The 23745-nt window shown below is 37.0% G+C and overlaps 1 protein-coding gene across 2 annotated transcripts in view; it reads right to left on the minus strand.

The window, feature by feature from the left end:
- The window catches only part of LOC107814376 (bifunctional dethiobiotin synthetase/7,8-diamino-pelargonic acid aminotransferase, mitochondrial), a 58124-nt gene extending 35516 nt beyond the window's left edge, over window positions 1-22608 (minus strand). Inside the window, exons 1-6 of one of the 2 annotated variants that reach the window (XR_012694685.1) lie at window positions 21772-22608; window positions 20447-20617; window positions 19969-20230; window positions 18467-18547; window positions 10023-10143; window positions 8741-8889 (exon numbers count right to left, since the gene is read on the minus strand). Coding sequence is in view for 1 of the 2 variants with exons in the window: in XM_075221343.1 (XP_075077444.1) it covers window positions 8741-8889; window positions 10023-10143; window positions 18467-18547; window positions 19969-20230; window positions 20447-20617; window positions 21772-22607 (1620 nt within the window). In the remaining variant the exon portion in view is untranslated. The remainder of the gene's footprint in view (window positions 1-8740; window positions 8890-10022; window positions 10144-18466; window positions 18548-19968; window positions 20231-20446; window positions 20618-21771) is intronic. The other variant, XM_075221343.1, reaches the window with a different exon arrangement.
- Between the last annotated feature and the right edge of the window lie 1137 nt (window positions 22609-23745).

Here is a 23745-nt window from a genome sequence, read left to right on the forward strand (position 1 = left end):
ACCCTAGCATCAATGCTGCACCATCCGGACAAAGCTTATGTCGATCCTTTGTATATTCAAGTCCGAGATCAACATGCTTATTGTAACATGATTGAAGAAAAACTGGATGGCGAACCATGGTTCCACGATATCAAGGAATACATCAGAATGGGGATATACCCAGTGCAAGCCACGGGGGATCAAAAGAGAATAATTCGACGGTTGGCAAGTGGATTTTTCTTGAGTGGAGGAGTTCTGTATAAAAGAACACCAGACCTGGGATTGTTAAGATGCGTAGATGCTAGACAAGCTATGGCTGTCATGTCCGAAGTACATTCAGGAGTCTGCAGACCACATATGAGCGGATATGTGCTGGCAAAGAAAATTCTCCGAGCAGGTTATTATTGGCTCACCATGGAGCGAGATTGTATTAGTTTTGTGCGCAAATGTCATCAGTGCCAGATACACGGAGATTTGATTCATTCTCCACCATCGGAATTGCACACAATGTCAGCGCCATAGCCCTTCGTCGCTTGGGGCATGGATATCATTGGACCAATTGAGCCAGCAGCATCCAACGGGCATAGGTTCATTCTAGTAGCCATTGATTATTTCACCAAATGGGTTGAGGCCAAAACTTTCAAGTCTGTGACCAAGAAAGCGGTGGTCGATTTTGTTCACCCAAATATCATCTGTCGATTTGGAATCCCAAAGGTGATCCTCACGGATAATGGTGCTAATCTTAACAGCAATTTGATGAAAGAGGTATGTCAACAGTTTAAGATTACACACCGCAATTCCACCCCATATCGTCCCAAGGCGAATGGAGCAGTTGAGGCAGCCAACAAAAACATAAAGAAGATACTTCGGAAAATGGTAGAAGGTTCGAGGCAATGGCATGAAAAATTATCATTCGCATTGTTGGGTTATCGCACTACTGTCTGTACTTCAGTAGGGGCAACTCCTTATTTGTTGGTATATGGAACTGAAGCAGTAATACCGGCGGAAGTTGAAATCTCGTCCCTTCGGATTGTCGCTAAGGCTGAGACTGATGATGATGAGTGGGTCAAAACTCGTCTGGAGCAGTTGAACTTGATTGATGAAAAAAGATTGGCAGTTGTGTGTCATGGCCAATTATATCAAAAGAGAATGGCAAGAGCATACAACAAAAAGGTGCGTCCCCGAAAGTTTGAAGTGGGCCAGCAAGTGCTGAAACGCATCCTTCCACATCAGGCTGAGGCAAAAGGCAAGTTCGCCCCGAATTGGCAAGGGCCATTCATTGTAACCAGAGTGCTGTCCAATGGTGCTTTATGTTTAACAGATATCGAAGGAAAACGCATCGACATGGCTATCAATTCTGACGCAGTTAAGAGATATTATGTATGATTTCTTTTAATTGTAATTGTTATTTGTTTGCATTTGGCATGATATCGGAGAATGAAATGACGGAGGCAGTTTGTTCTTCCATCCAAACACTTCAACCTTTGCTTCCCCTTTTGAGCCTTATTTATTCTTTCATATCCCTCTTTTGGAATCAGTAATGAAAATGAAAAAGGGAGAAAAGAAAAATAATGATAATAAAGACAAAAGAAAAGTCGCAAGAAAAACAAAGGAACCGGGAACTACGTTTGACCTGATTCCTCATAAAGGATACGTAGGCGCCTCACGGCTCGGTCATGGTGTAATAAGAATCAAAAATTCCCAAGCAAGAAAAACTGGGGCAGAAGTTGTGTTTATAATTTTGGGAAAGAAAGTTGATTCCAAGAGTTGTAATGTTTTACCCATCAAAATTATTTTAAATTTTTCTTTAGCCATACACCAGAAACCCATATTGATGTCCAAAAGACCTCCCGATCAGTATCCGAGAAGTGCCAAGTCGGGCAAATGGAAGTCTGGAGTAACACTCTGGTCCCCAGCAGAAAGGAAATGAGAGAATCTTATCAGTAACACCCCAATCCCCAGCTGAAAAGAAATAAAATGAGAGTCTTATTGGTGAAAACCTTCACGGGCACCATAAGGCGACGGAAGTTGAGAGAAATAAAATGAGAGAGACTTATCGGTGAAAACCTTCACCTGCACCATAAGGCGACGGAAGTTGAGAGAAATAAAATGAGAGAGTCTTATCGGTGAAAACCTTCACATGCACCATAAGGCGACGGAAGTTGAGAGAAATAAAATGAGAGTCTTATCGGTGAAAACCTTCACAGGCACCGTAAGGCGACGAGAGTTGAGAGAAACGAGAGAGTCATATTAGTGAAAACCCCTCGAAGGGCACTATAAGGCGACAAGGAATTGAAAGTGGGCAAACGAGGTAAGGTTGATAGAAATGATCCGTCGAGGCATCAAGCAGAACAAAGATGTTGATTCGGCAAAAGAGTTGGGTGGCGGGACCTTTTGAAATGCAAAGTAAGGTCATCAGAAAGATTGAGTGATATAATAGACTGGGTTGATTAAGCCGAAATGCACGACATGATCATTGAGATCGGTTATACCATTCAGATAAGTCTTTTTCCTTTTTCTCTTCAAACAATTGCTTAGGAAGATTTTTCTTTTTATCTTTTGAAGTCATCATCTTTCATTTCTTTTGGTTAAAGATTTTTATAGTAGTTTGTTTTTTAAGAAGGATTTTCAAAGCCAACTACCAGTCGCCAACATGGGGCAAGGTAAATGGGGATAAGACAGGCCGAAGATAATGTGACGGGACAAGAAAGACGTCATTATAAGACCAAATGACGGATTGCTCTAAGATGTCGTGGAAAGTACGGAGTAAAAGTGGAAAACAACAATCGAGAAGTGGGTGAATACAGAAGCATCAAGAAAGTCGAAAGTTATCAGTCAGGTTTCAAGATGATCAAACAACGCAGAGCATGGGAAAAAGAAAAGGGAAAACCATCCTCAGCAGGAACGTCCCCCACGTTTTAAACTAACAAATTTTCTTTGATTTGAAGCAGGGACAGGAAATGTTATTAATAACAGAAAGATGTGCCACAAGAAAGATTGTCAAACTGGGGCAGAAAATTTTCTTTCATTTCGAAAATTTTCTGGAAGTCTAACACAAGTTTGGTGAAAAGCGGTATCCCCAGCAGTTTTCGGGAGAAGGCAAAACAAGTTTTAAAGAGAGCAATTTCAGGAGGAAGATAACACAAGTCTTAAGGGAAGTAGTTTCAGAGGAAGGAAAACACCAGCTTTAAGGGAAGTAGTCTTTGAAGGAGGAGAATAACATATTTTTGAATGAAACATCGGAGTTATCCCCAGCAGTTTTCAGAGGAATGAAACACCAGTTTTGAGGGAAGCAGTTCTGAAAGAAGATTATTCAAGTTAGAAGGAAAATGGTTCAGGAGGCAGGAAGGAACAACGGCAATAGAACGCATTTTAAGAAGTAGTTGAAGTCAGGAGCCCGCCTGGAGAATAGAGGTGTTATATTTTAAAAAGTAGTTGAAGTCAGGAGCCCGCCTGGAGAATGGAGGTGTTATATTTTTAAGTCGTGTTGGAAGTCAGGAGCCCGCCTGGAGAATGGAGGTATTTTATTTTTAAGTTGTGTTGGAAGTCAGGAGCCCGCCCGGAGAATGGGGGTGTTATAATTTTAAGTTGTGTTGGAAATCAAGAGCCCGCCTGGAGAATGGAGGTGTTATATTTTCAAGTTGTAGTCGAAGTCAGGAGCCCGCCTGGAGAATGGAGGTGTTATATTTTTAAGTAGTTATTGAAGTCAGGAGCCCGCCTGGAGAATAGAGGTGTTATATTTTGAAGAAGTTGTTGAAGTCAGGAGCCCGCCTGGAGAATGGAGGTATTATCTTTGAGTTGTTTATTGAAGTCAGGAGCCCGCCTGGAGAATGGAGGTGTTATATTTTTTTTAAAAAAAAAGGGTAGTTGAAATCAGGAGCCCGCCTTGAGAATGGAATTGTTATATTTTTAAGAAGTTATTGAAGTCAGGAGCCCGCCTGGAGAACGGAATGGCGTTATCTTTTTAAGTAGTTGTTGAAGTCAGTAAAGCAGAGGGATACAACAAAAATCCCCAGCATAAATTCAAGTTCAGAAATCAGAAGGAGGGCAACAGTGTTCAGAATAAGGCAGTTCAAGCTTCGAAGGAAAAAATAATGCGAAGCTCACAAGAAAGAAGTAAGTAGTTCGAGTTCAGCAATCAAGAGAGAGTACAAGTCAAGTCGGAAGTAAAGAAACATCAGAGGAAACACAAGGCAACAAGAGCAAGTTTGAAGATCTAGATAAGATTTTGTAATTTCTAGTTTAGTCTAGCTTCTTGTTTTCTTTTACCGTGGTGTCATAAGGAGGTCAGTAAGCGGTAGCAGCAACAGCGATAGTAGTAACAGCAAAACAACAGCCCCATGGTAGTCCCAGCTACCAAAACTTCCCGAACTACATTGACCTGATTCCCTTTTAGCCAGGGATATGTAGGAAACCTTTGAAGCAGAGGTTCGGTTAAATCTTTCAAAATGCTTCACACGGAGTAGACGAGCGGGCAAAAATCGCTCGTATCCGCTCACTTTATCTTTGCACGAAAACTCTTCGTGTTTCCGGACAAAGAGGGGCAGTTGTGAGCACGTGATTTTTGCCTCATACGAATTTACTCCCAGAAACTCAAAATAAAACAATTTTCCTTTGTGTGTAATTTTGAGAATTTTTCGTGGTGTTTTTGGTTAATTGTTTGTATTTGGCTGGGCATGTTTATTTTGTTTTAATTAAGGAAAAATACAAAAAAAAAAATATACAAAAAAATATATATGTTGTCTGTGCATTTAGGATTTAATTTTACAATTTATGAATTAATTAAACAATCAAGTTTGTTTTACAAAATGAAAAAATCACAAAAAATATGTACTTTGCATTTTTAGCATTTAATGTCCAAATTGTGTGATTTTATCTTTATTGGTGTTTAATTTCGTGTGATAATTATTATTAAGAGTTAATATTTTAAGTTAATTGTCGATTTTATGATTTAATTTAGGATTTTGGTTGTAATTTAGGAATTAAAAAGGAAATAAGTAGAAAAGAACAAAAAATAGAAAAGAAATCGGAATTGGGCCCAAATTAATTTAAATCCCCAAGGCCCAAATCCTCACAGCCCAATTCAAACACCCCAATACCCGTCCTAACCCAGTCTGCCATCAGCTCAATCGAAACGACAGCATTTCAGGATCAACAAATCCCAACCGTTGAATCCTTTTGATCCAACGCCTCAGCACAATCCCCACAACCCGACCCATTTGTCCTTGGATCGACCCAGTCCCCCAACGAAACCAAACGACATCATTTCCTATAAGGGAATTGATCCAAGCCATTGATCTCACTTGATCGAACGGCTTGGATCCAACCCTCACGTACGTATATAAGGGATCCAAACGAACCCCACCCCCCTTAGAGCCCCCACCCCTCTCTCGTCTCTTCAGAGACCAAAACACACACCACCGCCTTCCGCTCGCCGGAAATCGCCCACGGCGGCGAACGGTGGCCAAACAACCCCAGAATTACACCCCAGAACCACCCTGCTCCCCCCTCTCCGATTCCATACTCTATTAGCCTCGAATCATACTATAACTCCTCGAATCTTCAATCGAAGATTCGAGCAAAACCCTAGCTTACCCAATAGCCCCCAAACTCACACCCTGTGATCTCCTGGACCCCCTCACCATGAATCCTTGATCAATTCTTTTCAAATCATCGTGGGGCAGCTCGGATTCCAGATCAAAGTTAGGCAGGCCAGGTTCCATGAATTTTGAGTCAGAGACTGACTTTAGCCATGTTGTTTTCCTTCGAAAACACATGGTTAAAGTCCGTCTCGGCTTGGAAGTGGGAAGATCCTCGAGGATTTTAATCGAGTTGTGATTCGGGTAAGTCTTTTACGTCCAGTTTTGATTGTTCACTCTTGCAGTTCCGTTTGTTTACTTTGTCCCTTCCTCTTCTATAAATTTGCATGAATTTCCCGTTTGAATTATGGTCACTGGTCTAAAGTTCCAATTTGGGCCAGTTTGCGAGTTGAATTTGTCAAGAACTGGTCTAATTTGTGTCCAGTTAGTTTGGTTTAAGGTCAGGCTACCAATTACTTTGTCATTGTGATTCCTTAATCAGTGATGTTGGCCTGTACAATAGACCTAATGCTTAGGAAATGGTTCATGATTGTTTGAATCTAGACTTGTGCTATTAATCAGATTTCTTTTCATGACACTTGCTTTGCCTCATCTCTAATTGCAGGCTCATGTTGAGAGTAGTTGGGTTTAGTCAAAACTGTTGTGAATTAAAACTTGTTCTATAGTGTGTGATTCCCTTTGTTTGCAATTCATATTGTCGATTACCTGCCTAGTTGGTCATCAAGAGGTCTGCTGGTCTTTCAAAACTGAAGTTTTGTAATCTGTCCAGTTGAGTTAGGAGTCAGTTGTTAGGAATTTGATAGTGTGAATTGGTTATAGCTGAAGGGTTTGGTACAGATTGAAAGGGGTTCATGTAGGATAATAGTTTAGGGCATCAGGGGGTAATTTGGACTTTAAATTTGAAATTCTGCCAGTAGGTACTAATGTGCCATTAAAATAAGGCATTTGTTTAATAATAGTGGGATGGGAAACATAACAGTATGGGGTTTAAAAGAAATGGGCAAGTTGAAGGTTCTGTCCACTAAGTACTAAAGTACCATTAAACTAATGAATTGTTTAAGTGCTAATGGGGAACAAAACATAATGGTAGGGGAAGGCTTAAAAGGGATTGATTAAAATATGTTGCCCATGCCTGTTGAGCATTAAATAAGGAAAAGACAAGGGGTAATGGGGAAAACATACTCTAGTGGGGTACTAAAGAAAATCATGGGCAGAATTAGTTGAAATATTCTGCCTAAGTGCTTTTGAGAACTGGCAAGGTCAGTTTTTTGGGGTATAAGTGGAGGGACTGAGGACAGAACTAGAGTCAGACCTTAAGGAAGAAAAGGAGAACAATCTGAAGAGAGGCTTTTCGAAATTAGACTAAAAGGTGATACAAAAAGAATATCAGAAAATATAGAAAAAAAGAGAAGAATTAGTCCTCTTAGGTTCTGCATTTGATCCTTCTTTAACCAGTAAAAATAGCATTGCAAGCTTGAAGTAAAGTGCCTGATTTTCAATTGTTGGGGTGTAGTTTCCAGTTTCAAGTCTGTTTACTGGAGTGTTTGAGGTCCAATTAGTTGCCCGGAGTTATTTGTTGTTGTTGTTTGGTTTCACAACTGGTTATGAGCTGTGGTCAAGTGTTTTTCTAATTTGAAACTAGGTTTGGAGATGTGACGTGGTTCGAGATGTGTTTTCACGACGTTGCAATTCTCATTAAAAATAATAATACTAAAAGCGGTAAAAAGTTAAAATTTGCGCATAGGTTCAACATGTATTAAAATCAGATGAATAAGCCGAATATGACATTTGAGCGACCGTGCTAGAACCACGGAACTCGGGAATGCCTAACACCTTCTCCCGAGTTAACAGAATTCCTTATCCGGATTTCTGGTTCGCGGACCGTAATACAGAGTCATTTCTTTTCCTCGATTCGGGATTCAACCGGTGACTTGGGACACCATAGATCTCTCAAGTGGCGACTCTGAATCTTTAAATAAAATCCTGTTTCGATTGTCCTTTAATTGGAAAAACTCTCCCTACGCCCCTGCGGGCGCAGTGTAAAAAGGAGGTGTGACAAGCCCTTCGGCATTTGAGGATAGTTTTTAGGGCTGTTTCTGCCAGCTGATGTTGATTATAGGAGAAAAGACTGACTTGGGTTTACATTGTGGCTATTCTTGTGAAAATAGCCTTTCGGCGTCCCAAGAGAACGTTTTAAGGCTATTTCGACAAGAACGGCCCCGGGTGATGATCATGTTTCAAAAGATTCTTATTTTGGCCAGTTTTGCAAAAATGAGGTCGGACCTGATAGGGGTTGCCTACGTATCTCACATCCGGTAAGAATCAGACCCGCATAGTTCGGTAAGCGTTGACATAACAGAAAACCTGACTTTTTGAAACTACTTGGCTTATTTATGAAATGACTTTCTTTTTCATTTTTTTTTCAAAATTTCGGCAAAGTTTCGGGTTTTTTCAAATACTTGGAATCGGGTAAGTTTCTCTCTCCTCCCTCTTGGTTTTTCTTGATTTTCTTTCCCTATTCTAGAAGTCGGTCAACATGCAAGCCGAAACAAATAAATGCACAAGTAGCACATAAAAATGCATCAGGATGGTCTTTTAATTTGGGTACAACTGTCCTAGATGGAGTCAACCCCTGTGTTGAGTCCCCAAAGCCAAATGCACGTGATGCAAACAAACGTACCTACTACGAATCTGGCATGAGGCTATGTCATTCTAAGTTTAGATCTTGGGTGTATTGTTCTAGACCTGGCTTACCCGAACGGACAACTCGAGCCGAGGGGGGCACCGGCTTTGCAATTTGTTCGATCCTCGTTCTAAAATTAGGGTATGACTCTAACAGAAAAGAAGTCACGCGAAGTGCACGCTTCCCAGAAGATTTAGAAGACTCAAAGAGAAGAAGGGTGTCGTAACAGTTTTATATATAGTTCAAATAATATCAAAGCGACATTTAACACATTAAGCTCAAACACGTAAAAAATCAGATAATAAACAAAAGCCAAGTATCACAGTTATTCTAAGCTCGAATTCTGAACCCTGAACCAGAGATTCTAAGTTCGCTCCCCAGCAGAATCGCCAGAGCTGTCACACCCTTAGTAATCAATATCATCATGTCAACAGGTAAAACAAAGCACTACTACTTGGAGGACATTAAGTAGACCAACCTTTAGATCCACACGACTCTCAGCACTCTCAGCCACCAAATCATCAGAGATAATTCTGTGATCAAACAAGAACTTCCGTAGTGCCATTTTAAGAGCAATTTCAATTGCAGTAGAGCCATTATCCGAAAAGTACACTCTTGAAGCCCACCCTATCAAAACAATGTTGTTCAAAAACTAATCTTAGTGCAGTCTGGAAGTATTTTAACATAATTAAGGCATACTACATTACCACCAAACATGAAACACAGTCAAATGGCACACAACACTTGCTGCAATTTGGACACAGTCTAACTAAAACTTTGGACCGCAAAAAATCTAAGAAATACCCATCTGGACAATTGGAAAGAAAAAAAAAAAAGGAATTCAGTATCCTTCTTGCATGGACATCATGTAGATTTAGTTTTTCAAGGTTAATGAACAAGCATACAGGAATTGTTGACAAAAATCCATCAAAGACCATTTGCTCTATGTTTAGGCTGCATTAAGATGTGTTGCATTGGTGTCAACTGTAAACTTAAGCATCTGAACCACAAAGCAGGAACATAGATAAAAATTGACAGGCAAAGCTAGGCAGGGAACAAATGTAAACGTCAGCAAAAAATTTAAAAGACAGACAGAAAAAGCACTACTCTTTTGCCAGAAAGTGTTGATTATAATTATGCAGATAACACAAGCGAAGAACAACTAGTTTTATTCTTGAGCTTCAACTTTCTCTTTGAGTTTGAGGAGGAGATCCTGATTTTCTGTTCTGCTAGTGTTTGGTACAAAAGTCACGTGCAGAAATTAACCTTCATATAAAGAAGAGAGCTGTCAACTGTCCTAATTAGTAGGTTTATCTGGTCCAGCGATCAAGTGAACTAACAGAATGTTTGAGCCTATAACAGCTCAAACACTCTGAGTTCTTAGTAAGAAAAAAATGATATAAGCAGAAAAATTAGATCAATGCATTCCTTAAACCTGACAAGTGGTGTTTAGCAGCTTATGTTTTGATAGTTAGAATTCTTGCCAAACATGGAGGCTAAAGCAAATTACACATTGATAAAGATGTGAATAAATTACCACATGACAAAATTGCTGCATAAATTTGCAACATGGTCCCTCAAAGAACTGTAATCAATGGAAACTACAAAAACTTAAATGAATTATAAGAGAGAATTCCTCTCCTATATGATATCTCATGGAGAATACATAGTTTCAAAGATAAGAACATTGATTAAGCCCCAGTTCGCAGATGTCCCTAAGAAATGAAAATGCATGCATGGACAGGGTTTGAAAGAAAAACCTTTTCCCACGCCTTCAAGCAAAAGTTCAGCACATTCCAGAGCCGGTTCATAGACATTTTCAGGAAACATTACATGCCCATATCTAGCAGTAGCGTAACCCACATCTCTGGCAAGCTCAATCTGAAACCATCTAAAGACAAACAGTGCAAAATGGAGTTACAGCATGCCCCATCTGACATTCCTAATTAGCCACATATGACCCAAAATCATCCAAAAGGACTCCTTTGTAGAAGGAATTGCTGCTATAATTAAAATGTGAACTAAAAAATGTCAGATCAATCCGAAACACCATGATGGAAGTTTGATCTACCTAATTGTCGAATTTGTCGCATTCTCTTATTGTTAAGATAAAAATGTTGACAATCCCACATATACCTTCCTCACAAGTAAGATAAGTAATATTAATACTATTCCTGAGTGGATCTTATAAGGGACAAGATCAGAAAGGCCTAAGATCTTCAAGCTAGCTGGTTACTGTCTTCTTCATTGCCTTAGCTGATAAAGCTTGGCTTAGACCCAGTCAGTTCCTATAACAGGAAACCCCTCTTACTTGGAAAGAGTCCTTACTCCACATAGATAAGAAGTGTTGTATAAATGTACTATGAACTAATATTTTCCAAACAAGGTGATAACATAATGGATTTTCTAATTAAAAAGAAAAGGTAAAAGAAAAATCAGACATTGCAGCTATATTCGTACATTTGAAAAAAAAAAACTCGCATAAACTGAATTGGACTAAATGAGTGCACCTAATTGTCGAATTTGTCGCATTCTCTTATTGTTAAGATAAAAATGTTGACAATCCCACATATACCTTCCTCACAAGTAAGATAAGTAATATTAATACTATTCCTGAGTGGATCTTATAAGGGACAAGATCAGAAAGGCCTAAGATCTTCAAGCTAGCTGGTTACTGTCTTCTTCATTGCCTTAGCTGATAAAGCTTGGCTTAGACCCAGTCAGTTCCTATAACAGGAAACCCCTCTTACTTGGAAAGAGTCCTTACTCCACATAGATAAGAAGTGTTGTATAAATGTACTATGAACTAATATTTTCCAAACAAGGTGATAACATAATGGATTTTCTAATTAAAAAGAAAAGGTAAAAGAAAAATCAGACATTGCAGCTATATTCGTACATTTGAAAGAAAAAAAACTCGCATAAACTGAATTGGACTAAATGAGTGCACCTAATTGTCGAATTTGTCGCATTCTCTTATTGTTAAGATAAAAATGTTGACAATCCCACATATACCTTCCTCACAAGTAAGATAAGTAATATTAATACTATTCCTGAGTGGATCTTATAAGGGACAAGATCAGAAAGGCCTAAGATCTTCAAGCTAGCTGGTTACTGTCTTCTTCATTGCCTTAGCTGATAAAGCTTGGCTTAGACCCAGTCAGTTCCTATAACAGGAAACCCCTCTTACTTGGAAAGAGTCCTTACTCCACATAGATAAGAAGTGTTGTATAAATGTACTATGAACTAATATTTTCCAAACAAGGTGATAACATATGGATTTTCTAATTAAAAAGAAAAGGTAAAAGAAAAATCAGACATTGCAGCTATATTCGTACATTTGAAAGAAAAAAAACTCGCATAAACTGAATTGGACTAAATGAGTGCACCTAATTGTCGAATTTGTCGCATTCTCTTATTGTTAAGATAAAAATGTTGACAATCCCACATATACCTTCCTCACAAGTAAGATAAGTAATATTAATACTATTCCTGAGTGGATCTTATAAGGGACAAGATCAGAAAGGCCTAAGATCTTCAAGCTAGCTGGTTACTGTCTTCTTCATTGCCTTAGCTGATAAAGCTTGGCTTAGACCCAGTCAGTTCCTATAACAGGAAACCCCTCTTACTTGGAAAGAGTCCTTACTCCACATAGATAAGAAGTGTTGTATAAATGTACTATGAACTAATATTTTCCAAACAAGGTGATAACATAATGGATTTTCTAATTAAAAAGAAAAGGTAAAAGAAAAATCAGACATTGCAGCTATATTCGTACATTTGAAAGAAAAAAAACTAGCATAAACTGAATTGGACTAAATGAGTGCACCTAATTGTCGAATTTGTCGCATTCTCTTATTGTTAAGATAAAAATGTTGACAATCCCACATATACCTTCCTCACAAGTAAGATAAGTAATATTAATACTATTCCTGAGTGGATCTTATAAGGGACAAGATCAGAAAGGCCTAAGATCTTCAAGCTAGCTGGTTACTGTCTTCTTCATTGCCTTAGCTGATAAAGCTTGGCTTAGACCCAGTCAGTTCCTATAACAGGAAACCCCTCTTACTTGGAAAGAGTCCTTACTCCACATAGATAAGAAGTGTTGTATAAATGTACTATGAACTAATATTTTCCAAACAAGGTGATAACATATGGATTTTCTAATTAAAAAGAAAAGGTAAAAGAAAAATCAGACATTGCAGCTATATTCGTACATTTGAAAGAAAAAAAACTCGCATAAACTGAATTGGACTAAATGAGTGCACCTAATTGTCGAATTTGTCGCATTCTCTTATTGTTAAGATAAAAATGTTGACAATCCCACATATACCTTCCTCACAAGTAAGATAAGTAATATTAATACTATTCCTGAGTGGATCTTATAAGGGACAAGATCAGAAAGGCCTAAGATCTTCAAGCTAGCTGGTTACTGTCTTCTTCATTGCCTTAGCTGATAAAGCTTGGCTTAGACCCAGTCAGTTCCTATAACAGGAAACCCCTCTTACTTGGAAAGAGTCCTTACTCCACATAGATAAGAAGTGTTGTATAAATGTACTATGAACTAATATTTTCCAAACAAGGTGATAACATAATGGATTTTCTAATTAAAAAGAAAAGGTAAAAGAAAAATCAGACATTGCAGCTATATTCGTACATTTGAAAGAAAAAAAACTCGCATAAACTGAATTGGACTAAATGAGTGCACCTAATTGTCGAATTTGTCGCATTCTCTTATTGTTAAGATAAAAATGTTGACAATCCCACATATACCTTCCTCACAAGTAAGATAAGTAATATTAATACTATTCCTGAGTGGATCTTATAAGGGACAAGATCAGAAAGGCCTAAGATCTTCAAGCTAGCTGGTTACTGTCTTCTTCATTGCCTTAGCTGATAAAGCTTGGCTTAGACCCAGTCAGTTCCTATAACAGGAAACCCCTCTTACTTGGAAAGAGTCCTTACTCCACATAGATAAGAAGTGTTGTATAAATGTACTATGAACTAATATTTTCCAAACAAGGTGATAACATATGGATTTTCTAATTAAAAAGAAAAGGTAAAAGAAAAATCAGACATTGCAGCTATATTCGTACATTTGAAAGAAAAAAAACTCGCATAAACTGAATTGGACTAAATGAGTGCACCTAATTGTCGAATTTGTCGCATTCTCTTATTGTTAAGATAAAAATGTTGACAATCCCACATATACCTTCCTCACAAGTAAGATAAGTAATATTAATACTATTCCTGAGTGGATCTTATAAGGGACAAGATCAGAAAGGCCTAAGATCTTCAAGCTAGCTGGTTACTGTCTTCTTCATTGCCTTAGCTGATAAAGCTTGGCTTAGACCCAGTCAGTTCCTATAACAGGAAACCCCTCTTACTTGGAAAGAGTCCTTACTCCACATAGATAAGAAGTGTTGTATAAATGTACTATGAACTAATATTTTCCAAACAAGGTGATAAAATAATGGATTTTCTAATTAAAAAGAAAAGGTAAAAGAAAAATCAGACATTGCAGCTATATTCGTACATTTGAAAGAAAAAAAACTCGCATAAACTGAATTGGACTAAATGAGTGCACCTAATTGTCGAATTTGTCGCATTCTCTTATTGTTAAGATAAAAATGTTGACAATCCCACATATATCTTCCTCACAAGTAAGATAAGTAATATTAATACTATTCCTGAGTGGATCTTATAAGGGACAAGATCAGAAAGGCCTAAGATCTTCAAGCTAGCTGGTTACTGTCTTCTTCATTGCCTTAGCTGATAAAGCTTGGCTTAGACCCAGTCAGTTCCTATAACAGGAAACCCCTCTTACTTGGAAAGAGTCCTTACTCCACATAGATAAGAAGTGTTGTATAAATGTACTATGAACTAATATTTTCCAAACAAGGTGATAACATAATGGATTTTCTAATTAAAAAGAAAAGGTAAAAGAAAAATCAGACATTGCAGCTATATTCGTACATTTGAAAGAAAAAAAACTCGCATAAACTGAATTGGACTAAATGAGTGCACCTAATTGTCGAATTTGTCGCATTCTCTTATTGTTAAGATAAAAATGTTGACAATCCCACATATACCTTCCTCACAAGTAAGATAAGTAATATTAATACTATTCCTGAGTGGATCTTATAAGGGACAAGATCAGAAAGGCCTAAGATCTTCAAGCTAGCTGGTTACTGTCTTCTTCATTGCCTTAGCTGATAAAGCTTGGCTTAGACCCAGTCAGTTCCTATAACAGGAAACCCCTCTTACTTGGAAAGAGTCCTTACTCCACATAGATAAGAAGTGTTGTATAAATGTACTATGAACTAATATTTTCCAAACAAGGTGATAACATATGGATTTTCTAATTAAAAAGAAAAGGTAAAAGAAAAATCAGACATTGCAGCTATATTCGTACATTTGAAAGAAAAAAAACTCGCATAAACTGAATTGGACTAAATGAGTGCACCTAATTGTCGAATTTGTCGCATTCTCTTATTGTTAAGATAAAAATGTTGACAATCCCACATATACCTTCCTCACAAGTAAGATAAGTAATATTAATACTATTCCTGAGTGGATCTTATAAGGGACAAGATCAGAAAGGCCTAAGATCTTCAAGCTAGCTGGTTACTGTCTTCTTCATTGCCTTAGCTGATAAAGCTTGGCTTAGACCCAGTCAGTTCCTATAACAGGAAACCCCTCTTACTTGGAAAGAGTCCTTACTCCACATAGATAAGAAGTGTTGTATAAATGTACTATGAACTAATATTTTCCAAACAAGGTGATAACATAATGGATTTTCTAATTAAAAAGAAAAGGTAAAAGAAAAATCAGACATTGCAGCTATATTCGTACATTTGAAAGAAAAAAAACTCGCATAAACTGAATTGGACTAAATGAGTGCACCTAATTGTCGAATTTGTCGCATTCTCTTATTGTTAAGATAAAAATGTTGACAATCCCACATATACCTTCCTCACAAGTAAGATAAGTAATATTAATACTATTCCTGAGTGGATCTTATAAGGGACAAGATCAGAAAGGCCTAAGATCTTCAAGCTAGCTGGTTACTGTCTTCTTCATTGCCTTAGCTGATAAAGCTTGGCTTAGACCCAGTCAGGAAACCCCTCTTACTTGGAAAGAGTCCTTACTCCACATAGATAAGAAGTGTTGTATAAATGTACTATGAACTAATATTTTCCAAACAAGGTGATAACATAATGGATTTTCTAATTAAAAAGAAAAGGTAAAAGAAAAATCAGACATTGCAGCTATATTCGTACATTTGAAAGAAAAAAAACTAGCATAAACTGAATTGGACTAAATGAGTGCACCTAATTGTCGAATTTGTCGCATTCTCTTATTGTTAAGATAAAAATGTTGACAATCCCACATATACCTTCCTCACAAGTAAGATAAGTAATATTAATACTATTCCTGAGTGGATCTTATAAGGGACAAGATCAGAAAGGCCTAAGATCTTCAAGCTAGCTGGTTACTGTCTTCTTCATTGCCTTAGCTGATAAAGCTTGGCTTAGACCCAGTCAGTTCCTATAACAGGAAACCCCTCTTACTTGGAAAGAGTCCTTACTCCACATAGATAAGAAGTGTTGTATAAATGTACTATGAACTAATATTTTCCAAACAAGGTGATAACATATGGATTTTCTAATTAAAAAGAAAAGGTAAAAGAAAAATCAGACATTGCAGCTATATTCGTACATTTGAAAGAAAAAAAACTCGCATAAACTGAATTGGACTAAATGAGTGCACCTAATTGTCGAATTTGTCGCATTCTCTTATTGTTAAGATAAAAATGTTGACAATCCCACATATACCTTCCTCACAAGTAAGATAAGTAATATTAATACTATTCCTGAGTGGATCTTATAAGGGACAAGATCAGAAAGGCCTAAGATCTTCAAGCTAGCTGGTTACTGTCTTCTTCATTGCCTTAGCTGATAAAGCTTGGCTTAGACCCAGTCAGTTCCTATAACAGGAAACCCCTCTTACTTGGAAAGAGTCCTTACTCCACATAGATAAGAAGTGTTGTATAAATGTACTATGAACTAATATTTTCCAAACAAGGTGATAACATAATGGATTTTCTAATTAAAAAGAAAAGGTAAAAGAAAAATCAGACATTGCAGCTATATTCGTACATTTGAAAGAAAAAAAACTCGCATAAACTGAATTGGACTAAATGAGTGCACCTAATTGTCGAATTTGTCGCATTCTCTTATTGTTAAGATAAAAATGTTGACAATCCCACATATACCTTCCTCACAAGTAAGATAAGTAATATTAATACTATTCCTGAGTGGATCTTATAAGGGACAAGATCAGAAAGGCCTAAGATCTTCAAGCTAGCTGGTTACTGTCTTCTTCATTGCCTTAGCTGATAAAGCTTGGCTTAGACCCAGTCAGTTCCTATAACAGGAAACCCCTCTTACTTGGAAAGAGTCCTTACTCCACATAGATAAGAAGTGTTGTATAAATGTACTATGAACTAATATTTTCCAAACAAGGTGATAACATAATGGATTTTCTAATTAAAAAGAAAAGGTAAAAGAAAAATCAGACATTGCAGCTATATTCGTACATTTGAAAGAAAAAAAACTCGCATAAACTGAATTGGACTAAATGAGTGCACCTAATTGTCGAATTTGTCGCATTCTCTTATTGTTAAGATAAAAATGTTGACAATCCCACATATACCTTCCTCACAAGTAAGATAAGTAATATTAATACTATTCCTGAGTGGATCTTATAAGGGACAAGATCAGAAAGGCCTAAGATCTTCAAGCTAGCTGGTTACTGTCTTCTTCATTGCCTTAGCTGATAAAGCTTGGCTTAGACCCAGTCAGTTCCTATAACAGGAAACCCCTCTTACTTGGAAAGAGTCCTTACTCCACATAGATAAGAAGTGTTGTATAAATGTACTATGAACTAATATTTTCCAAACAAGGTGATAACATATGGATTTTCTAATTAAAAAGAAAAGGTAAAAGAAAAATCAGACATTGCAGCTATATTCGTACATTTGAAAGAAAAAAAACTCGCATAAACTGAATTGGACTAAATGAGTGCACCTAATTGTCGAATTTGTCGCATTCTCTTATTGTTAAGATAAAAATGTTGACAATCCCACATATACCTTCCTCACAAGTAAGATAAGTAATATTAATACTATTCCTGAGTGGATCTTATAAGGGACAAGATCAGAAAGGCCTAAGATCTTCAAGCTAGCTGGTTACTGTCTTCTTCATTGCCTTAGCTGATAAAGCTTGGCTTAGACCCAGTCAGTTCCTATAACAGGAAACCCCTCTTACTTGGAAAGAGTCCTTACTCCACATAGATAAGAAGTGTTGTATAAATGTACTATGCACTAATATTTTCCAAACAAGGTGATAACATAATGGATTTTCTAATTAAAAATAAAAGGTAAAAGAAAAATCAGACATTGCAGCTATATTCGTACATTTGAAAAAAAAAACTCGCATAAACTGAATTGGACTAAATGAGTGCACCTAATTGTCGAATTTGTCGCATTCTCTTATTGTTAAGATAAAAATGTTGACAATCCCACATATACCTTCCTCACAAGTAAGATAAGTAATATTAATACTATTCCTGAGTGGATCTTATAAGGGACAAGATCAGAAAGGCCTAAGATCTTCAAGCTAGCTGGTTACTGTCTTCTTCATTGCCTTAGCTGATAAAGCTTGGCTTAGACCCAGTCAGTTCCTATAACAGGAAACCCCTCTTACTTGGAAAGAGTCCTTACTCCACATAGATAAGAAGTGTTGTATAAATGTACTATGAACTAATATTTTCCAAACAAGGTGATAACATAATGGATTTTCTAATTAAAAAGAAAAGGTAAAAGAAAAATCAGACATTGCAGCTATATTCGTACATTTGAAAGAAAAAAAACTCGCATAAACTGAATTGGACTAAATGAGTGCACCAAGGTTTAAGGCATTCAAATTACAATTGCGTTAAATCACAAGGTGTTACATCCTACTCTCCTAGAAAATTGTTCCCATAAATCGTAGTGTCCCATCATAGACGTCTTCATTCTCCTTATTCACTATTCGAACACAAACATGCACATGCCACAGAATCGTAACAGAGATTTGCTATAAAACAATCATAAAGGTAGGCTAAATTGCAACTAATAAGGACGAATCTACAGACTGACCTGTAAAGTAGCATCAGGTCCCTGCGTCCACCAACTTGCACAAGCATCAAATTGTTGGGTGATTAAATCAACTTTATTAACCTACAGTAAAAGCATTAATTTAACCAATGTGTAAGTGGAAGGGTAACACGCAGCATAGGAAAGGAATAGTAAATATTCTTTCCTCTCCCGGTAGATATAGCCTAAGTTGCTCGGACTCGGGTGCGGGCATCCGATACGGGGACAGCTCCGAGTATTGGATTCGGCAAAATCTAAATTTTAAGATTCGGGGTGCGAATCCGTATATGGATACTTGTGCGGGGATACGGCTAAGAAAATTCAAAATAATAAAAAATAGAGCTATAAATTTGTACAACTAGTAAATAATTTCGTATAAATTAATTTTGCGCGATTAAAATATATAAATTATTTAGCAAAAAATCAACATGCTAATAATTAATTTAGAAATTATTCCTATATATTGTATGAGAAGAAATATTTGCAAATAACAACCAAAAACCTGTCAATAACGTGTCACAACTCACAAGTGTGGAGAATAAAGGGGACAAGTGGCATATAACGGAGAATAAAGGGGTTACTTATTATTATATTATTACAATTAAGAGTCTTTAGGAAGGATCTACCGATCTTCTAGGTCATCTTCCTCAAAACTCCCCAACTTCTCATCTTCCTCAAAATTCCCCTACTTCTCATCTTCCTCAAAATTCCCCAACTTCTCATCTTCCTCAAAATTCCCCAACTTCTTTCAAGCTCGTACAGATCGCCATTCACGCTTCGTTCACGTCCCTTTTGTTCTTCCCTCATAAGAGAAAAAGAAAGCAATTCAAGGCAAAATTCCAGCTACATCTGCTAGGTCTACATGAAGTCCAAAATCAGAACATGACACTTTGAATTTTTGGTTTCTTCGACACACAAAGCAGCAAATATGAGACAAAAATACTACAACATTAAAGGTATGCCATTTTCCATAACTTAAATCTTTTTAATTTTTGATTTTGAGAAATCAAAATCTCAATTTTTTCTCCCAAATTTGTCGATGGACTCCGGTCAAAGTGTCCGAAGTCGGTTGACCGTATCCGAGACGTTTCCTGCTTCAGCACCCGTCCAAGTCTCGTATCGGGATGGGGACGGCACCAAAATTGAAGAGTCCGTGCAACTTAGGATATAGCATGTAGATGGACACAGTTATGACATCATAAAGAAGATCGAAGAGGAAAACTAGAACAATATCAGCAAGATTGAAGAGTCCGTGCAACTTGGGATATAGCAGATAGATGGACACAGTTATGACATCATAAAGAAGATCGAAGAGGAAAACTAGAACAATATCAGCAAGAACACTATCACTAATATGTAGATATGCATCAGTCAAAGAGCTTTAGCGCACACTTTTCTTACCATTGACTGCTGAGCATGAGCTTTTAAAAGTACTATAGAAATGAACAAAATGCTAGATGACAAGAAACAAAACCATTTTCATAACTTTAAGTAACATTCACAACCTTGTGCACGGCAAAGTTTTCTCCACATCGTGAATCTATAACCGTAACATTTTCTTCTGGTACAAGTTTGTGTTGAGTAAAGGGCCACCAGAAAATATCATGTGCCTTCCTTGGCATGTTGCGTAATCTAGATGCTCTCTCCAGAAAAGCTGACTGCATTATTTCTTGAAGAGAATGAAAAGTAGGCAGTGCTTCTTGAAACCACTCCATTAGGTTATTTGACATCTCCTTCGGTATAGGTGGAAGCACAAGCACGGGGACCCTGTCAGCCAAGGAAATAAGCTTTCTGCTCCTTTTATTTCACAGTGAAAATACACGGAACAAAATTGGATGATATACCCATCTATACATTAGTCTCTAAACTGAAGCATTAGAATGTAAAAGTGACAGTGCCTATTTTATGGTGTTAAACCACCTATATCTTCTACTAAAATACAAAAGACACATTTAAGCCAATAGAAAACAACTTTAGATTCACCTTCTCCGCAGGTAAGATGATAAAGGACCCTCATTAACTAGGCCATGGTCTTCAATTACTACAGCAACAACATCATAACCTCGAAGTTTCAAACTTTCATAGCCTGAAATAGTTCCTGAAATACCCCCTAGCTTTCCATCGCCGACAAGAATAGCTGGGAAGCGGAAAGGTCTGCAAAAGCAGAAATTAATATAGAAATAAAGGAAATTGGCTGCTGAGTCATAACAAGTAAAGTGAGAATCTGCCAACAAAAAAAAAAAAAAAAAAGCAGTTACATTTGAAACTTAAATGTTGTAGTCTCTAAAGTATTTGCTTACAAGAGTAAAAGATACTAATATTGTTTTATTTGAAACACATCTAATTCTCTACGACTTTCCCAAGCAAGTATTCAATTATAGATGATTCGATAACCAATAAACGAAGATCTTCCTTGCACCATTATAAGGTTGAGAATCCACCTCTGCAATTCTTATTCATCTTAGTTTTGAATAATGAACAGTGTGAGTAGCATGTATCCTACAGCCAAGCACATTTCTATTGTTTGTCTTCAGTTTCCCAATGATCCCTTCTTAAAAGGTGAAGTAGCTTAGCGAACTTTGACTCTTTGCATCTCTAGTGGGGTCTGTAACCATGGATTGCTACTTTAGGGGTTCAAAGCAAGAGAAGATAGCTAGATTATGCTAGAAGTCTTGACAGTCACATTGCCTCCTCTGTAATTTTTCTTGTCAAGTAATCCCCTTTGCCAACTCAATTCAACAAAAAGTAGTCAGATGGGTCAATACTGACATAGTGCCTTGTTGCAGAGGTTGCCTATTTTCAAAAGGCATCTCTCTAACTTGGTCACCAAGAACATTACTTTAAGGAATAGTGCTAATCACTGTTAGGAATGTAAGCTGGGTTTTTAGCCTAGGTAACTGACTAGATTCTACATTTGTGCTTTTGCTTACATATGTACAAAGCTATAACACTATCAAGGAGGCTTGATATTTCTGTTTTTTCTTACATATGCACAAGCAACTATAACATGTCAAGTAGGCTTGATATTACAGCACTCTTAGCATCAAGCTCATAACACTTCCACCAAGTGAATCACTCTATCATTAAGTTCATTATACTTCCACCAAGTCAAAGCTTCACATAATGTATGTTTTTATTTTTCAAGATGAGGACTAACATGTGTACGCTTCCTATTGGATATATCCTTCCAAATATATTCTCAATTACAGAATCAAATTTTTACATAAATACTTCATTTTTCAGCAGTTAATCCTCTTGGCATATAGAAAGTTAATATTTTTTGAAGGAACACTCAAAGAACCACGCACCGATACAAGTCACATTGAAGCGAACCAGATGGTCCAGGACTAGCAACGCCACCAGCAGTCTCGATCACACAAAAAACCTCATCCTTTTCACCACTTTCCATTTCATCAATTTCTAAGCAACCCTTCAACATCTCCAACAACTCAGCATCTTCTACTCTAGCATTTTCTCTCTCCGCCACCAAATGTGGCGATAATGCCTCTTTCCACCCGTACATTGTCTTACAAACTAGCATCGAAAACCCCTTCATCATTTCCCCATTCTCACTCGTCCCTCGCAACCTACTCTCCTCGTAAAACCCCAAATTCACAACCCCATTCCCACAACTTCTCCCCATTTCATCCTTAACAACGGCATTCGAAGCCGGAACGGATGCTCTGAGCACGTGATTCGATGCGAAGACGGAGAATTCAGGTTTATTTAAGGAGAAAAATTGGGAGTATTTGTTGTACACGAAGCGTGAATCGGAGTCGTAAGGGAAACCGGTTTGAAGAGGCTTCAAGTAGAGAAATTTGCGGTTTGAGGAAGAAAGGAAGGAAGTGGAAAGCCCGGCGGAGACCAGGGTTTTGCCAAGGGAAGTGTTCGCAGCCCATATGGTGTAGATTGGGTGGGTGAGTGAGTATTCGATGGAAGGTGGTTGTGAATGTGTTGAGAGACCGCGGCGGAGGTGGAGGTGGAGGTGGTGGTAGGGCCGGCGGAGGAGGGCGGCGAAGAGAGTGGTAGCTGGTGACATAGTGGATGGAGAGATAGACCTAGAGAGAGAATGACAGTGAGAAAGCAAGTGAAAGCTAACGGCTATAATTAAGAGAAGGATTAGGAAATGGGGACATGGGCTCATAAGTCGCTGTCGTAAAATACAATTTATAAGTCGGATTGTTATTAAGTCCCATAGCCATTGCGATTTATAAATCGTATTTTAATCACTACGATTTATTGCCTTATATGTCCTATCTTCTCGTTGATCCTTTCTCTCACTCACAAGACAGATATTTTCTTCCCTTTGGAGGTGTTATTTCAGTGAACGTGGTATTTTTTTATATTTATATTCCAATTGAAAATAAAAGTTTTTTTCGATATTGAAATAACCAAGGAAGCAAGTTTAGTTCTCTCTATGTTCTTTCATACATATATGCCTCTATTTGCAGAATCCAATCAAAAAATTACAACTTTGCCTTCTTTCTTGATTGGAAATGACCCAAAAAAGCAAATTTGCAGACTGAGAATTTGTAGATATTATAAGACCATCTCCAAATTTCACGCCAAAATAGTGTAACATCAAATTTACTCCAACCATTACATCATTTTTTACACCAAAAAAGAATATTTTTTCTTTCTTCTATATTATATTATTATCTTCTATTTAAATTTTATTTTTTATATCCTTCAAACAAATTCTATCTTTTTTCTTTTTTTCATATTCATCATATATAATTCACATTCACCATTTATATAATCATTTATTACAACATTAGATATCTTACATTTGTATTTTTCATTTTTAAATAATGATTGCATTTCTTTTTATACAATTATAATAATAATAAAATTAACTTATAAGTTTATATAAATATAATATATACAAAAATTAATATATCAAAAAATAGGATATAAAATTAAAATTATAAAGATCTTACTATAAAAATTAATTATATACACAATATATGATAAATTAAAAGTTCAAAAAAAATAAAAAGATGAATAAAATAATAATAAATCAAATTTGATGTTGATGATTCATGCACTATAATGGTGCAAGATTTGGTGTTCCATTGGAGCAAAAAAATACCAAATTTAGATTTGGTGCAAAAAATAGTGCACCTTTGAAGATGCCCTAACAAGAAAATCCAATGGCATTCTCTTCTGTTTATGAATATGGCTCAAAATGTCAAAGGCTGGGCATTTCTTGCATTTGGTTCAATTTCCTTTGTGATGTTCATTTATGATGCCATTGTTTCAAAGTTTCTTCCACCATATGA

Source organism: Nicotiana tabacum, chromosome 9 (assembly GCF_000715075.1).
Source record: "Nicotiana tabacum cultivar K326 chromosome 9, ASM71507v2, whole genome shotgun sequence".
Lineage (NCBI taxonomy): Eukaryota > Viridiplantae > Streptophyta > Magnoliopsida > Solanales > Solanaceae > Nicotiana > Nicotiana tabacum.